At 41.7% G+C, this 18,134-nt stretch overlaps 1 protein-coding gene across 2 annotated transcripts in view; it reads left to right on the top strand.

Annotated features, from left to right (window-relative positions):
* Window positions 1-18,134, top strand: part of afap1l2 (actin filament associated protein 1-like 2) — a 162,098-nt gene that overhangs the window by 50,492 nt on the left and 93,472 nt on the right. For both annotated transcript variants that reach the window (XR_005476798.1, XM_038991642.1), the window contains exons 3-4: window positions 16,439-16,522; window positions 17,989-18,080. Coding sequence is in view for 1 of the 2 variants with exons in the window: in XM_038991642.1 (XP_038847570.1) it covers window positions 16,439-16,522; window positions 17,989-18,080 (176 nt within the window). In the remaining variant the exon portion in view is untranslated. The remainder of the gene's footprint in view (window positions 1-16,438; window positions 16,523-17,988; window positions 18,081-18,134) is intronic.

The following is an 18,134-nucleotide window of genomic DNA, read 5'->3' as shown; positions in this document are numbered from 1 at the left end:
TAAGGGGAGGGGGGGTGCTAAGCTGACATATGGAATTGTTTTAAGATGGTCATACTACAGATAATTTAGCTATTTCAATTTTAGGACCCATTTAGGCATCAAAATAAAACTATTTGATAAAATATCGATTTTGGTCTTTGGTACTACTAAAGCTCATAGAAACGCATTGAAATAAACATTAATGAATGACAAAAAGTACAGTCAAAAGATAAATAATAAAAAACAAGGTTTTGAAGTTTCTGTCCTAAATCGATAGGCGATATAAAAATAAAAAAACTCTGAAATACAGTACCAGTCAAAAGTCTGATGCAGCAATCCATCACTCTCCTTGGTCAAATAGCCCTTACAGAGCCTGAAGCTGTGTTTTGGACATTGTCCTGTTGAAAAACAAGTGATAGTCCCAAAAAGCGCAAACCAGATGGGATGGCGTATCGCTGTAGAATGTTGTGGTAGCCATGCTGGTTAAGTGTGCCTTGAATTCTAAATAAATCACTGACAGTGTCACCAGCATAGCACCCCACCATCACAACTCCTCCGCCATGCTTCACGGTGGGAACCACACATGCGGAGATCATCTGTTCACCTACTCTGCGTCTCACAGACACAACGGTTGGATCCAAAAATCTAAAATTTGGACTCATCAAACCCAAGGACAGATTTCCACCGGATTCGCTCCATTGCTCATGTTTCTTGGCTCAAGTAAGTCTCTTATTATTGGTGTCCTTTAGTAGTGTTTTCTTTGCAGCAATTCGACCATGAAGGCCTGATTCAATTGATGTTGAAATGTCTGTTACTTGAACTCTGAAACATTTATTTGGGCTGCAATTTCTGAGTCTGGTAACTCTAATGAACTTATCTTCTGCAGCAGAGGAAACTTTGGGTCTTCCTTTCCTGTGGCGGTCCTCATGAGAGCCAGCTTCATCATAGTGCTTGATGGGTTTTGCGATTTGCACTTGAAGAAACTTTCAAAGTTCTTGAAATGTTATTTTTACAAATAGGGCTATCTTCTATATACCACCCCTACCTTGTCACAACACAAATGATTGGCTCAAACGCATTAAGTAGGAAAGACATTACAAAAATGTACTTTTAACAAGACACATCTGTTAATTGAAATGCATTCCAGGTGACTACCTCATGAAGCTGGTTGAGAGTATGCCAAGAGTGTGCAAAGCTGTCATCAAGGCAAAGGGTGGCTACTTTGAAGAATCTCAAATATAAAACATATTTTGATTTGTTTAACACTTTTTTGGTTACTACATGATTCCATATGTGTTATTTCATAGTTTTTATGTCTTCACTATTATACTACAATGTAGAAAATAGTAAAAATAAAGAACAAGTCTGGAATGAGTAGATGTGTCAACTTTTGACTGGTACTGTATATATATTTCTTTGGCACATTTACTGTAACCCCTTTTTTGGGGTAGGCACAAAACTACCTTCATACTTCCATATTTTTTAAATTATCCGGTACCGGTTACCTTCATACGAGTCCCGTGACACTTGTGGAGGGTCATAGAGCATAGAACACCATCGTGTTCGTGATAATATCCCCTTTCCACAGAAGTTCCTATTAGTTTTTAGCCCAAAAGGTTCGGAAGCTATCAAACAGAAGTTGCCACATTGACAGTACCGACTTCAAACAAGTCTCTTGATACTTGTGGGGATTGTAAAACAAAACAGAAAACACCATTGTGAGAGTCACCCCTTTCCATAGTTTGCAGGTCAAAACGTTCGGACGCTACAAAATGTAGCGATACAGACGCTACATTTTCGGGATTTATCATGGTCAATGCAGCACATGCAACAATGTGATAACAATGATGCTGTTTTCACATGGCTTCTTAATATAAATCCAGTAGGGTTCTATAATTACACTATTCGTTTGTGTTTCTTACATCTGCAAACAGCTAGTATGTCTATTCTTAGCAAGTGGAGCCTCTAATGCTAATCGCTAGTTAGCTGGCTGGCTAGCTAGCTAGATAATAAATGTACTGAGTCAGCGCAAACATAATTAGCTATACAGCCTGATAATACCAGTATTGGTGTAGACCTAAATCAGCATGTTTGTGCAACAGAATCTTTTAACTTCTTTGGGCTGCAAGCCCGAAGCCGGGCACAATATGACAACAGCCACTTCAAGTGCAGGGCGCGAAATTCAAAAGATATTTTTTAGAAATATTTAACTTTCACACATTAACAAGTCCAATACAGCATATGAAAAATAAACATCTTGTGAATCCAGCCAACATGTCCGATTTTTAAAATGTTTTACAGCGAAAATACCACATATATTTATGTTAGCTCACCACCAAATACAAAAAAGGACAGACATTTTTCACAGCACAGGTAGCATGCACAAAGCCAACCTAACTAACCAAGAACCAACCAAACTAACCAAGAAACAACTTCATCAGATGACAGTCTTATAACATGTTATACAATAAATCTGTTTTGTTCGAAAAATGTGCATATTTGAGGTATAAATCAGTTTTACATTGCAGCTACCATCACAGCTACCGTCACAAATAGGACCGAAGCAGCCAGAGTAATTACAGACACCAACGTCAAATACCTAAATACTCATCATAAAACATTTCTGAAAAATCGATGGTGTACAGCAAATTAAAGACAAACATCTTGTGAATCCAGCCAATATTTCCGATTTTTTTAAGTGTTTTACAGCGAAAACACAATATAGCATTATATTAGCTTACTACAATAGCCTACCACACTACCGCATTCATTCATCAAGGCACGTTAGCGATAGCAATAGGCACGTTAGCGATAGCGAATAAACCAGCAAAAGATATATAATTTTTGACTAACCTTGATAAGCTTCATCAGATGACAGTCCTATAACATCAGGTTATACATACACTTATGTTTTGTTCGAAAATGTGCATATTTAGAGCTGAAATCAGTGGTTATACATTGTGCTAACGTAGCATCTTTTTCCCAGAATGTGCGGATATTTTTATGACACTCAACTATTCTGACCAAATAACTATACATAAACGTTACTAAAAAATACATGTTGTATTGGAAATGATAGATACACTAGTTCTTAATGCAATCGCCGTGTTAGAATTCTAAAAATAACTTCATTACGACATCCAGCTTAGTTATAGCGAGAGAGTGCCCAAACTCTGGGCGCAAACTAGTAGTACTACATGTTCAACAGATATATGAAATAGCATCATAAAATGGGTCCTACTTTTGATGATCTTTCATCAGAATGTTGTACAAAGGGTCCTTTGTCCAGAACAATCGTTGTTTGGATTTAGAATGTCCTCTTCTCCAGTCAATTAGCACGGAAAGCTAGCAAAGTGGCGCGAAGCTCTCCTTCCTGAACAAAGGCACACAACGCAACACGCCTAACGTCCCGAAAAAAATTCAATAATCTAATAAAACTATATTGAAAAAACATACTTTACGATGATATTGTCACATGTATCAAATAAAATCAAAGCCGGAGATATTAGTCGTCTATAACGACAGCTTATCAGAAGGCAAAACCAGGTCCCTTCACGCGCTCTCCAGAAAACAGGAAACTGGTGACACGTCCGAGAGCTTTTATTCGACCCCAGATCAAGTTATACACTCCATTTCTTCTCTCACTGCCTGTCGACATCTAGTGGAAGACATATGAAGTGCATGTATTCTAATAAATATCAAGGACATTTATAGGCAGGCCCTAGAACAGAGCATCGATTTCAGATTTTCCACTTCCTGTCAGGAAGTTTGCTGCAAAATGAGTTCTGTTTTACTCACAGATATAATTCAAACGGTTTTAGAAACTAGAGTGTTTTCTATCCAATAGTAATAATAATATGCATATTGTACGAGCAAGAATTGAGTACGAGGCCGTTTGAAATGGGAACCTTTTATCCAGGCTACTCAATACTGCCCCTGCAGCCCAAAGAGGTTAAATCAAAGAGGAATATGCGAAGCATGAATATGTTAGCTACATGAAGTAGCTAAGAGAACATTCAATTGAAGATTATACTGTCCCCTAGGAAACACTTATCAACACTTTGGTTCCTACCCTGTCACAAGATCTCCTCTCTGGCATTTTAATTCGTTGTCATGTTAAACAAAACTGTATTCAAAGTGCCCACAAATTTTTTCTAACTATAGAATTAGATTAATCATTCTATTTCCATGATTCCAACAGTTCACCCAAATGTTTTGCTCTAAATTGCAAGTGAAATTGCAATTGCAACATTTGGTTAAAAATAAGGCCTAGGGTTCTTCCGAGTGGCACAGTGGTCTAAGGCACTGCATCGCAGTGCTAGCTGTGCCACTAGAGATCATGGTTTGAGTCCAGGCTCTGTCGCAGCCGGCCGTGACTGGGAGACCCATGGGGTGGCGCACAATTGGCCAAGCGCCGTCCGGGTTAGGGAAGGGTTTGGCTGGCCGGGATGTCCTTGTCCTATTGCTCACTGACACGGTCTGTAACTGTAAGACTGTAACTACCAATTGGATACCACAAAATTGTTGAGAAAAAGGGGTAAAATAATAAACAAAAAATATATATGCATAAGGTCTAGATTGTTTGCCCATATCGTTCAGCCCTGCATGGTAGTGTCGAAATTAGTATAAAACAATCAGAATGGAGAAGACCCATTGAAATCACTTAGACTGTATGTGTTGGGGGTCACGCACTACTCATGAAGCAAATTTTTTACTTGTATTATTCAAAAACACGAAATACTGTCAAATACCATCATATTGTCAAAAAAAATGTATACCGTGATATGATATTTTGGAAATATCGCCGAGCCCTATTTTAGCATCCCACTAATAGCAGGTTTCCACTAGTTTTCACTACTTCTACTCATGGTCTCTAGCTGTCTGTCGGTCCCCACCGTAGTTAGCTAGCTGAACTGAGTGTTTTAACTAGCCCGTTGCTTAACAGCGCCGCATGCGGTTCTGGCTAGCAACCTCTGGGCTAAACCCCACTCGGTTTGCTTGGCTAAACTCGAGCTATGCTGTTTCTTCAAGTGTGTTACACCAACATGAAGCACAATCCTTTACATTTCGCTTTAAAAGATACACCTAGCTAAGCTTTTTACCTCGAGTTGCTTGGTTTACACACCGAGTCAGCACTTGGTATTAATACACGCTACTTCTACTCATGGTCTCTGTCAGTCCTCACCGTTTGGCGTTAGCTAGCTGAACTGCCGAGTATCTGAGCTATCTAGTTGGCTAACAGCAGTTTTTAGCTAGCTATACTTGAGCGGTACTGTTTCTTCAAGTGTGTTACCCCAGCTGTTAAGCACAGTCCTTTACATTCCACTGTAAAAGATAAACAAGCTGTGTGTTTTTTATGTTAAGTGACTTGGTTTACACACTGAGTCAGCACTTGGTATTATTAACACGCGCTTAGCTAGCTATCTATCGTCACTCAGCCAGCTAATTAGCTAGCATCCCTGTTAGCTCTACTTTCACTACCCTGAAAGTATTTAGACCACTCCCCTGGGAAATAAAGCTTTCAGTTTCTGCTTACGTGTCTTCCAGCGATTGTTACCCCGATAGTCTAGGATTACTCCCGTGTCTCGTCCATCTTCCCTGTCAAATAGCAGCGTGTGTGTAGCTAGCTAGCCTCCTCCCTGGGAATTCCATCTGTTTTCGTCCATTCGGTTGAAACGATGTCCTCGAGTGTACCAACCAAGAAGGAGAGAAAGCAGCGCAAGCCTAGCAGGCCGGCAATTGCAGGAACTACATGTCACAGTCTGACTCCCATAGATCTGTGCTACTTGCCTTGGCGTAGACCACACTTTGGTGGCTCTCGTTGACTCTGCTAGCTGTGCGCATTGCTCTAAGATGGGCACCGGTGTCATCAAATGTAGATCAAGGTACATGGAAAGTATTGCCCAGGCCTCATTCTTGCTCGAGGTAGATTTTGTTTACAACAAAGTTCCAGAGGAGGGAGAAGCTGTCCAAGCTTTCCATCTGCCCCTCTACTTGAGCTCATGGCAAAATTAGGTGGTTCATCTTCCCAAGGGACGAACCTTTCAGACAAATCCAGAAGTGAGGATGGCGTAATGTCTCTTGCTGCATCAGGCAACGCCCCACTCTGACCAGGAGGTGGATTACACCCCTGAGGAAGAGTTGCTCCGGTCAGCTTGTGCTGCCCAGCCAACCCGAGGAAGTAGGGCAGGATCCAATGGGCATGTTCGACATTGCAGCCAACTTTAAAGGCGAGTCGAGACCTACAAATCACATTACATCCTAAATAGCTACTCAATATTGTTTGTAGATCAGTCAGTCACAATTTATCCATGGTACATCTCCGTTTTGATGCTCTCGAACACGGCCAATGACTGATCTCACCTTCTTCGAGGCACTCCGATGCACTGCCACCAAACTCGAGGTCGGGTATCCTACGCCTCCCCCACCTACAAAGAAGACTAGGATGGTTGGAATCACCCCTCAGGGTAATTCCCAATGTATACCAGCCTTCCCAGACTGTGTGTCTTCCAGGGTGGAGCCACATAAGTCACCTTCTCCGGTGACTGCCTACCCCCACTTGGATATTTATGGCATGGAGTCATTGAGATGGTTCAACTCTCCTGTCGTGGAGCCTTCCCTGGTTGAACACCTCGACCCAAGGCTCGGGGAGCCGGCTGAGCCCCTCTGACCTTGACAACCAGAGTCTCCTCGGGAGTCCTGTGTCAGGTCACTCCAGAGCCCCCCATCTCAAGACCCATAAGTCCCTGTGGGGCGGGTCAACACCACTGTCCCCCCAGTTCAGCTCTCTATTAAAGAGTTCCCATCACCTCCAGGCCGAGGTTGATAGTTCAGAATGTTTCCATTCAAAATTAGCAACCTCTTGAGGGCTACCTTGTCCAACCAGAAGGTCTGAAAAGTTATTCGTATTTTCCACGGGACAGGTTGCCCACATGCGCAGTCCTCCCAGGGAACAGGTGAGTTCTCTTGCTCCTCATATGGACCAGTGACGCACGTGTACAGTCTCCCCCTAGTTCCTACACACCGTAGGCCAGGGGTACAGACTACATGGGAATAGTGCAGTCCACTGCACAGGTGGAAGCATCCTGAGCCCTCAGAGACAAGATACAGTCTCTGTTGGCCAAGGGAGCCACACGTGTGGTGCCAAGTGAAGAACCTCACCAGGGCTTCTTCTGCGGCTATTTCTTGGTCCTCACAATCGTATCAAGTACATTTTTTTTTTTTACCTCAACAAAGTATTTTTCAGCAAACGTCAGTGCTAATTGGAAAAGACAAGCGCCGTGAGAGCTATTTAAGATCTTCAAAGAGGTAGGTTTCAGATATTTTGGGAAGATGGGCAGGGACTCCGCTGTCCTGACTTTAGGGGGAAGCTTGTTCCACCATTGGGGTGCCAGGACAGAGAGGAGCTTTGACTGAGCTGAGCGGGGGTAGGGGTGGGTGGGCCATCGTAAGGGTGGGAGGGCCAAGAGACCTGAGGTGGCGGAACGGAGTTCTTGGGATGGGATGTAGGGTTTGAGCATAGCCTTAGGATTTACGGCACCTCAACAAGCGTCTGAAGGACAGTAGACCACAAGGTTTGCCTGTTCCTTGCAATGAGAGATCACAACATCCCTCACGCTAACTCACTAGAGGTCAGACGATCTTCTCTACGCCTTCCCTCCCTTGGGCCTGATTACCCCCACTCTGGACAGTGAAAGCAAACGATCTAGCCCTCATCCTGATAGCCCTGCCACTGTTAAGGTCTACTTGGCAGCAATCTCAGCCTGCCATGTAGGATTAGGTGAGACGACGATCGGGGCTCACCCCTTTCGTTTGTTGTTATATTTAGGGAATCCTAAATCTTATAAGATGGACAGTTGCTTGCCTTGGCCAATGCCAAGCGTGTTAGCGACCTTCATGTGCTCTCGGTTCAACCTTTATGCACTCAGTTTGCCCCCGACTACTCCAAGGTTATGATACGTCCTAATGCCGCGTTCATTCCTTGTCATTTCCATGACTCATAATAGCCTAGTCGAGCCACTGATATCTCAGTCTCAGAAATGTGTGTGCAGGCTAGTTGGGCTTTCCCTCACACCTTTGTGAGGTTCTATTGTCTGGGCGTCACTGCGCCATCCCTGGTGCACACAGTCAGCTGAGTAGGATGGATCAGGTTCACTAGCAAGTACACCAACACAGGTTTCTCAGGAAAAGGGCTAATGGCAATCGGGGTGTTTTGCAAGTGTCCCATAGTGAGATGTCAAATCGAGTCAACTGTTAGAGAACTATGAGTTATGGTATGTAATCCAGGTTCTGTGAAGGAGATTAGGGAGACATTTTACCAGATTGCCTCTCTTGCACGACTCGTATAAGAGGTAGTTTGTTAAATGAGGAAACAACGGCATTGTGGGTGCTATATATACACGCGGGACCACACACCCACAAAGCGTCTGTTAGGCATGATTTGAATAAAGTTTCAGTAAATAGGACACAAAGGGGCGTGTCCCATAGTGAGATGTTTCCCTCATGTCTTTCAGAGAACCGGGGTTTCATACTGTAACCCATAGTTTTTTTCTCCTCAGTAGTTTGTATCTCTCTCACAGTGGTGTGTTTCCATGTTCTGGTCTTGGGCTTCTCCTTACTTCCTCCCCTGGCTCCAAACTATCATTTTTCCAAGGCTGCATTTATCCTCCTGGGACTTTCACTTCCTTTGAGTAGCTGCCTATAAATAGCATTCATTTCCATCTTCCAAATCTGTTTTCACTGTACCAGGAAAACATAGTTTAATTCTGCTGCTGTTATATTTCTCTCCTGATATTTATATAAAAGGAATGACCGTCACTAAAGTATTACTGGGGTTACGCCAAAATCATAGTCCTAGGTTTTTCTCTGTGATTCTCTCTCTTGGTACAGCCTCAGTCAGATCATTGTCAAATATATATTTGAGAATGGGATCATTCTGGGAAAATAAACAAAGTGGTTTTTGAACTTGTTAGCCATTAATAATTATAGTTCTATGGCTAACTCATTATCCCCCTTTTATATGATATCCTCTGGATAATGACCCAAACTTGTGCATTTGTATTTTCTTTTATGTGTTTTTTGTTATTTTGGCCAGATCATCATTGCAAATGAGAATTGTTTCCCAACTCACTAACCGGGTTGAGTACGAATTACATTTGAGATATTTTAATTAATAACCAATATCCTGATGTCAAAATCATCAAGCATAACAGTTCTAATAGTTAATAATAATGGCGCCAGAGGAGTGGCTGCCGTTTACGGTCCCCTAACCAATTGTGATATTGTGTGTGTTTTTTTGTGTTATTTATTTTTTCAAAATGTTTCTGCACCCGTCTCTTATGACCGAAAAGAGCTTCCAGGTATCAGGGCAGCGACACCGTACTGGAAGATTTTTTCTTTCACAAGTCGAACGTGAAAGATTTACTTCAGACGCCCGACAAGGCCCTCATCCCCGTCATTCGCTGGAGAAAGAGATGGAGATATCGGGACGTAGGTCTGGGTGCCTTGTAAGGAACCGACGGCGAGGGGTTACCTGCCTTTACCATCGGTCCTATTAGCCAACTTACAATCATTGGATAATGAAATGGATGAACTACGAGCACGTATATCCTACCAACGGGACATTAAAAACTGTAATATCTTGTGTTTCACAGAGTCGTGGCGGAACGACGACCTGAATAACATACAGCTGCCTCCGGGAAGACAAGGGGTGGTGGTCTGTGTATATTTGGAAACAACACCTTGTGCACGAAATCTAAAGAAGTCTCAAGTTTTTTCTCTCACCTGTGGTAGAGTATCTCATAATAAGCTGTAGACCACACTATTTACCAAGAGAGTTTTCATCTATATTCTTCGTAGCTGTCTATTTAACACCACAAACCGATGCTGGCACTAGGACCGCCCTCAATGAGCTGTATACGGCCATAAGCAAACAGTAAAACGCTCATCCAGAGGCGGCGCTCCTAGTGGCCGAGGACTTTAATTCAAGGAACCTTAAATCCGTTTTTCCTCATTTCTACCAGCATGTTAAATGTGCAACCAGAGAGAAAAAAACTCTAGACCACCTTTACTCCACACACATAGACGAGTACAAAGCTCTCCCTCGGCTCCGTTTGGCAAATCTGACCATAATTCTATCCTGATTCTTGCTTACAAGCAAAAACTAAAGCAGGGAGCACCAGTGACTCGGTCAATAAAAAAGTGGTCAGATGAAGCAAATGCTAAGCTACAGGACTGTTTTGCTAGCACAGACTGGAATATGTTCCGGGATTCTTCCGATAGCATTGAGGAGTACACCGCATCAGTCACTGGCTTCATCAATAAGTGCATCGATGGCGTCGTCCCCACAGTGACTGTACGTCCATACCCCAACCAGAAGCCATGGATTACATGCAATATCCGCACTGAGCTAAAGGGTAGAGCTGTCGATTTCAAGGTGCAGGACTCTAACCCGGAAGCGTATAAGAAATCCCGCTATGCCCTCTGACAAACCATCAAACAGGCATGGTCAACACAGGACTAAGATTGAATCGTACTACACCGGCTCTGATGCTCATTGGATATGGCAGGGCTTGGAAACTATTACAGACTACAAAGGGAAGCACAGCCGCAAGCTGCCCAGTGACATGAGCCTACCAGACGAGCTAAATTACTTCTATGCTTGCTTCGAGGCAAGTGATACAGAAACATGCATCAGAGCATCAGCTGTTCTGGACAACTGTGTGATCACCAACTCGCCATGGCTTATGTGAGTAAGACCTTTAAACAGCTCAACATTCACAAGGCCGCATGGCCAGAGGGATTACCAGGATGTGTACACTGAGCATGCGCTGAACAACTGGCAAGTGTCTTCACTGACATTTTCAATCTGTCCCTGACTGAGTCTGTAATACAAACATGTTTCAAGCAGACCACCATAGTCCCTGTGCCCAAGAACACGAAGGTAACCTGCTTAAATGACTACCGACCCATAGCACTTACGTCTGTAGCCATGAAGTACTTTGACATGCTGGTCATGGCTCACATCAAACACCTTATACCAGAAACCCTAGCCTCAATCCATTTTGCATACCGCCCCAACAGATCCAATCTCTATTGCATTCCACACTGCCCTTTCCAACTGGACAAAAGGAACACATATGTGATAATGCTATTCATTAACTACAGCTCAGCGTTCGACACTATAGTGCCCTCAAAGCTTATCAATAAGCTAAGGACCGTGGGACAAAACACCTCCCTCTGCAAGTGAATCCTAGACTGACGGGCCGCCCCAGGTGGTAAGGGTAGGTAACAACACATCCGCCACGCTGATCCTCAACACGGGGGGCCCCTCAGGGGTGCGGGCTCAGTACCCTCCTCTATTTCCTGGTCACTAATGACTGCATGACCAGGCACGACTCCAACACCATCATTAAGTTTGCCGATGACACAACAGTGGTAGGCCTGATCACCGACAACGATGAGACAGCCTATAGGGAGGAGGTCAGAGACCTGGCCGTGAGGTGCCAGGACAACAACCTCTCCCTCAACTTGATCAAGACAAAGGAGATGATTGTGGACTACAGGAGAACCGAGCACGCCCCTATTCTCATCGACGGGGCTGCAGTGGAGCAGGTTGAGAGCTTCAAGTTCCTTGGTGTCCACATCACCAACAAACTGACATTGTCCAAACACACCAAGACAGTTGTGAAGAGGGCACAACAAAGCCTATTCCCCCTCAGGAGACTGAAACAATTTGGCATGGGTCCTCAGATCCTCAAAAAGTTATACAGCTGCACCATCGAGAGCATCCTGACGTGTTCCATCAATGCCTGATGTGGCAACTGCTCGGCCTCTGACCGCAAGGCACTACAAAGGGTAGTGCGTACGGCCCAGTACATTACTGGAGCCAATCTTCCTGCCATCCAGGACCTCTATACCAGGCGGTGTCAGAGGAAGTTCCTAAAAATGGTCAAAGACTCCAGCCACCTTAGTCATAGACTGTTCTCTCTGCTACCGCACGGCAAGTGGCACCAAGTCTAGGTCCAAAAGGCTTCTTAACAGCTTCTACCCCCAAGCCAGAAGACTCCTGAACAGCTAATCAAATGTCTACTCAGACTATTTGCATTGCCTCCCTCTTTTACGCTGCTGCTACTCTCTGTTTATTATCTACGCATAGTCACTTTAACTCTACCTACATGTACATATTACCTCATTTACCTCGACTAACCGGTACCATCGCACATTGACTCTGTACCGGTACCCCCTGTATATAGCCTTGCTATTGTTATTTTACTGCTGCTCTTAAATTATTTGTTACTTATCTAGTTTTTACTTAAGACTTATGTTTCTTAACTGCATTGTTGGTTAAGGACTTGTAAGTAAGCATTTCACTGTAAGGTCTACACCTGTTGTATTCGGCGCATGTAACAAGTACGATTTGATTTTCTAGAACATTCACAAAACAGGCTACACTCTTAGAATTAAGGTTGACTCGAGGATCCCTGAAGATCCTCAAGGAACCCTGGACTTTCTCAAGGAACCATTGCTAGTCAATGACTATATATTTGCACATTTAGTAGTATCCTTTAATGGTTCAATGTAGCAAAGGGTTCCTGGAGGAACCTTTTTGCTGGCGCGTGCAGAGCATTTTGGATTCATTTCGCCGTTGGATTTGCCTGTCAGACTCAGCAATGGAGTCAAGGACTGATGTAGCTTGTCTAACTGTAACTAAATTGAATTTCTAAATGTAATTTCCTGGCTTATTATTAGCAGTTAAGTGTATTTATAGTAAAGTGTATATAATGTATATATCAGAAGACTGAAGGCGTGGCTAATTGGGGGCATGGCTTTCAAGAAGTTATTTTAGGCCATCCGTGAGAGTAATTGTCATTCCTGTTCATGTGTTCAGTTGTATAGTCATTAAAGGTTACAATCATTGATATATCTATGATTGACCTATTTCTACCTCTATTTATCTGCCTACTGACTTCCCTAGAAATTCAACAGAAAAATATTTATTCACTACTCCTATAAACAAATGCTTTGCCAACCACGCTCCTCCACAAAGCCGACCAATCAAAGACGGAAGCAATGGATAGAAGAGAGCTATGCCACCAAGACCAAGCTACATACTACTTTAAGGTTAAAGGCTGACATAATGTGAATTTAAAGAGCAAAGTAGTATTCCATTACAATAGTCACCATTTTGTTACAATATATTATTGATAGTTATTATGATATTAAAATACTAATGTAATGCTTTTACTATAATAATATCAATAATAATCATGTCAATGACAGTAATAATATATTACAATTAAGGTTCAAATTTGAACCTCTCCCCTCACAAAAGAAGTTCCTGTTTGAACCTTTACAAATGTGTTCCTCGAGGAACCTTTTTGATTCGAAAAGGTTCACCCACATTGACATCACCATTTTGAATCCCAAAAGGTTCTTCGAGGCTTCTTTTCTTCTCAGAGTGTACACTGCAGTAGCCAAAACTGACTATCCCCGTCTCAAAAAACTCTTATCGTATACTTTGTATGTGACTCTTTCTCCTCAGAGCCCCCGCAGACACTTGTGTTGTACAAAGCATTTGACAACTGATGTACAATGCATTTGACACATTTATTGTGATCAGGGCTGTGGCGGTCACAAAATGTTGTCAGCTGGTGATTGTCAAGCAAATAACTGTTGGTCTCACTGTAATTTGAACGTTAATTAACATAAAAACATTTAGCATCTCCAGGCTTCCACACATAGATTTATTCGATTTTTTAAAATAGCTTGTAGACTATGTAATATCGCCTACACCTTCACAATAAATACATTATTTATTTTAGACGGGTCTAAAGAAGCATGCTTTGAAGAAAATGTAGTCTATTTCAGAAGAAAATAATAGTATACTCTTGAGTTGTCCTGATGTGGCAATGTCAAATGGCTGTGGGCTACACTAGCTGTGGGCTACACTAGTTCATTTAGCTGACAAGATTTGCTTATAATTCCATGGCATTATTTTATATTATTTTATAGTATGAAGAATACAATTGAACAAATAATATAAATATTTTCTCCAAACGATTTGAGGGAGTGCGCAGATGCGGCTATTCTGTGTTGAGTGGTTAACAAAGAAATAGGTTCTCTTATATGCTTAATTTAGAGTTATTACTGTAACTTTAGTTGCTCTACAAACATTGGGCTAATTAATACATTTTAAGGCTGCGTGATGAGACTAATGATGATTTGAAAAAAGCCGCTTGAAAGGCATGAGCTCTGCTTAGTTTTTTCCCCGCATGTTTTACACACTCAAAGTCTCTCATTCACAATTTGACAAGCATTTGATAATGCCTCGAATTTCATGGCGGCATCCCCTTTGTGGCTGTAATACACCCTAAAAAAATCCAGGCGTGTTGTGCCCTTCTCCCTGAGTGTTCTGCGCCATCCGAAGCGTCTCTCACAGGCTACAAGTTAAGACAGACACATCGGCGACGCAACTGCGCGTGTCCTTATTCAATTCCAAGATGCATATTGAAGATATTGGAAGAACTGTCCACATTTATTTTTTGTCAGCAAACAAGATGTTTAGGCCTAACGAACAGCAAAAGCACTAGCCTATGTTAATCTACTATCCCCCATAGTACAAAAGTTGACCTGTTCTATTCTGTGCTAGAAATAAATATTCCAAACATAGTCTGGGACAGTTGTGGGATGCGATAGATCCCAAATGAATACAACCACTAGCATCAAAAAAACAGATCAGAAAGTTTAGCTTAAAATGTTGATAAACTATAAGGCTATTTCTTCACATTATAAGCGCAGCAATGCACACATGGTAGTAGGCTATAAGCACAAATATTCCATTAGAGGAAAACACCATTATCAAAAGTGATCGCAAATGCAATTATGCATGTTATGCTTTTATTATAAAGGTGCATTTTATAGTGATCTTCCCCAAACTAGAAACTCACGCGCTGCAGTTAGGCTCTACATCCCTTGTAAAGTAGATGAATGTGCTTAATTTTAAGAAGTTATTTGGCCACTTTAGTTGTGATACAAACCTTATTAAAACATATAGGCCTATGGGCTAGGCTACATGAGGTGTGTGACTATGATTCCAACTAAAAGGCATTGTTTCTTATGCTGGGCATTATTCACAAGTGTTACTATGTCATTCACAAGTGATACGATAATACTGTCACCCATCAGACTATTATTGATTTAATCTTGTCTTTCCATTTACTAAATAACATATGTGTGAAATTTGTTTTGATTCAGAATTGACCATTATCATGCACCTGTATTGAAACAGGGGCAGCGGGAAAAAATACATGTCATCTATGCATTTAAATAGGGAATGGAGGATGCTTTTCCCCAGAGTTTATTTTCATGCCAGCCAGGTAGGCTGTTCTCCTGTTGTAAATATAAGCAATGTGCTTAATATTAGGAAAGTTGAGAAATAAATATAGTAGGCCTAGCCAATAGAAAGCTGATTGGATCCTCCTCTTTTTAATAGAGGCCATCACTCTGTTTTCTCCCACAATTGCATAGCCTATAGAAATGTTGCGCATCATGAGCTCATTGGGCTCTCGTATGGTGTTTGATTAGATTTTTGAATACATTTGCATTGATGTCAAGACGTTAGCAAGTTTGGTAGGCTACTAATGACCAGCAGCAGCATCAGAGCTCAGAGAAGTCTAATTACCGTGGTACTAAACGGTCATGTTGAATTTGACTGCCTTCATGACTCGTGACCGCCGGTGTGGTGGTAATACAGTCACCGCAACAGCCCTATTTGTGATACTATTGATAATATTTCTCTGATACAGAAATACTTCCACAACTGTTGTACTGTGCCTCCACAACACTTTTGTAGTTATTTGTTTGTGCAGAAAAACTATCCGTTGTAATCACACCATTTTTGCCAAATCTGTCGTACTTCAATTGTACAACTTGAGTGTGTACAGGGCCATAGTGTAGTCTTTACATGATGTGTAACCCTTGATCCAAACAGATATAGTAGGATCTGAAAGTGTAAGTCAGACCTATGATCTTTACAACCTTCAAAAAGAGGAGAACGTTCTGACTCATGTCTGATAAAAAAAGGTTATTATTCCCATGGTGCATTTATCTCGGTTTATCCATAGGTTTTGATCTCACTAGAATGTATCTTTGTTCAGGGTGAATTTTGGAATGTTGTTATATAGTAGAAATGTTGATAGACTATCAGTGTATTAATCTCAATAGTAATTTATTAATCTCATTAATTGATTAAAACTTTGTTGTGAATGTTGTGAATCTTATTTTATTTAGAGTTTCACCTCTGACTTCCCTGGGCTGCCACAATGTACAGTATCATATCATGATTCTTCTGTTCATTCAAAACTTAATTCTGAAGTAGGTTGTATCAGCAGCATTCATAATGAAGTATATTTCTCATGTTGATTGATGTTACTGTTTTCTCTCAACTGCTATGTTTCAGGTGGTGGTGGTGGTGGTGATGAGGAGTACATCTACATGAACAAAGTCATTGTGACTGGGCAGGGTCAGGACAAAGCTGACAGAGGTGAGAGTTCAAAGGTCGTTTCCTACAAGGTGGAACCTGCTTGATGGTGTAGCACTCTGTACTTGTTTGGTTCATACATTGTAAATTAGTATTATTGAGGCTTTACATACTTTCATAATCCAATATTTGAGGTGCACTTAATTTAGCTTGAATTTTGCACTTTTGGTATTTGACCTACGTATTTGAAACCAGGTCTGGCTTTAACTCAAGTCACAATCCCTCACAAATAAGAGTCACATAGAATAAAATTGCTTCATGTCAATCAATAAACCAAGTTTCGCTGTGAAAACCCAGAATTATTTTTAGGAGTGTGAAACACCCTTTCCACCCCCCCCCCCCCCCACACACTCGTTTCCTGTGCATTTCTCAGTAGTTCTTTCTCTGTCCCCTTTCTCAAACCCACCACCTGAGGCCAGCCATTTTGTTTGGACTGTGATAAATAATGAGCAGACCGAACACTAGACTTAACACACATCTACCCCACTGAAGGCCAGTAAAGCCACAGGCTTTCTTTTACAGCCATCCCAAGTACAAGGGTGTTCTCAGATCAAAAAGATGCAGTCCCCTTGTCATGCATTCTAGACCATTTTCTTTATTTGAATGGAGGGGTTGGGAAGGGTGTTTATTATAACATAGACCAAAGACTGCATATGTATAGAAACATTGAGGTCCTTTTTTTTGAAGGACACAAAAGGGAATACCTGTCATGTTGGGTGTCTTGTCTAACTTTCATCTCATCTCGTACCCACATGGCTAGACAGAAAGCCTTTCTTTCAACCAACTGTTTTGAAACCTCAATATGTCGGTTTGAATGTGTTTATGTCAACATCGTGGTGATTTAGGGATAACCGCCAGATGTATTGAATTTGTGAGCTCTGCAGAGTTGTTTGAATGTAATTTCTGTAACTTTCAGTGGCTCCTGTGAATTTACGACTAGAGTTGTCTAGTATAAAGCACTCTGCTTGGGTTCCTATGGCAACCCAGATGTCTACATGCTGAGAGGTGGAATGTCTGCCGAGAGGGGAAGACTGCTGTTATGGCATGTGCATACAGTAGCTTAAAGACAAGAACCCACTGTCATAATGAACAGAGAAATAGGCAAATAACTATTAGGCAAATGTGAGGCAAAATGTTAACATTGTTATTTTGGCTAGAAGGCTAATGTAACCGGCATGCATCACCCAGGTGTATGCTACACATTGGTGTTTAAGAAGGAAGGTTATATAGTTCAATATAAATTGTTACTAAGGGGAAGACAATCCCATGTATAAAGTAAAGTCCTTTAAGACCTAGTGAAAAAGATTAAGGCCTTACAAAAGGCTGATACGTGTTGTTTTTACCCTTTATATTAATATTATGATTGTCTTAGGCACTATTATTCTTTGCATTTGTGAAATGACTATCTTCCTTTTGATGGCCATTGTTGCTTTTCATCTAATGTCCTTCTTTTGTGTCAAAATGACCAGACAACACACCAGATGCCCTGGCCAATGGGAGAGCAGGAAAACATGTCCCTGCCCCACAGAAGAGTCTTCCAGACTTGCCACCACCTAGAACAGTGAGTGATGTTCATTTATCTTACTACATATTTCTAAATTACACCTAACATCCA

The sequence above is a fragment of the Salvelinus namaycush genome, chromosome 4 (assembly GCF_016432855.1).
Source record: "Salvelinus namaycush isolate Seneca chromosome 4, SaNama_1.0, whole genome shotgun sequence".
Classification (NCBI taxonomy): domain Eukaryota; kingdom Metazoa; phylum Chordata; class Actinopteri; order Salmoniformes; family Salmonidae; genus Salvelinus; species Salvelinus namaycush.
The sequence above is the reverse complement of the archived record's forward strand: the minus strand, read 5'-3'. Positions and strand labels throughout refer to the sequence as shown.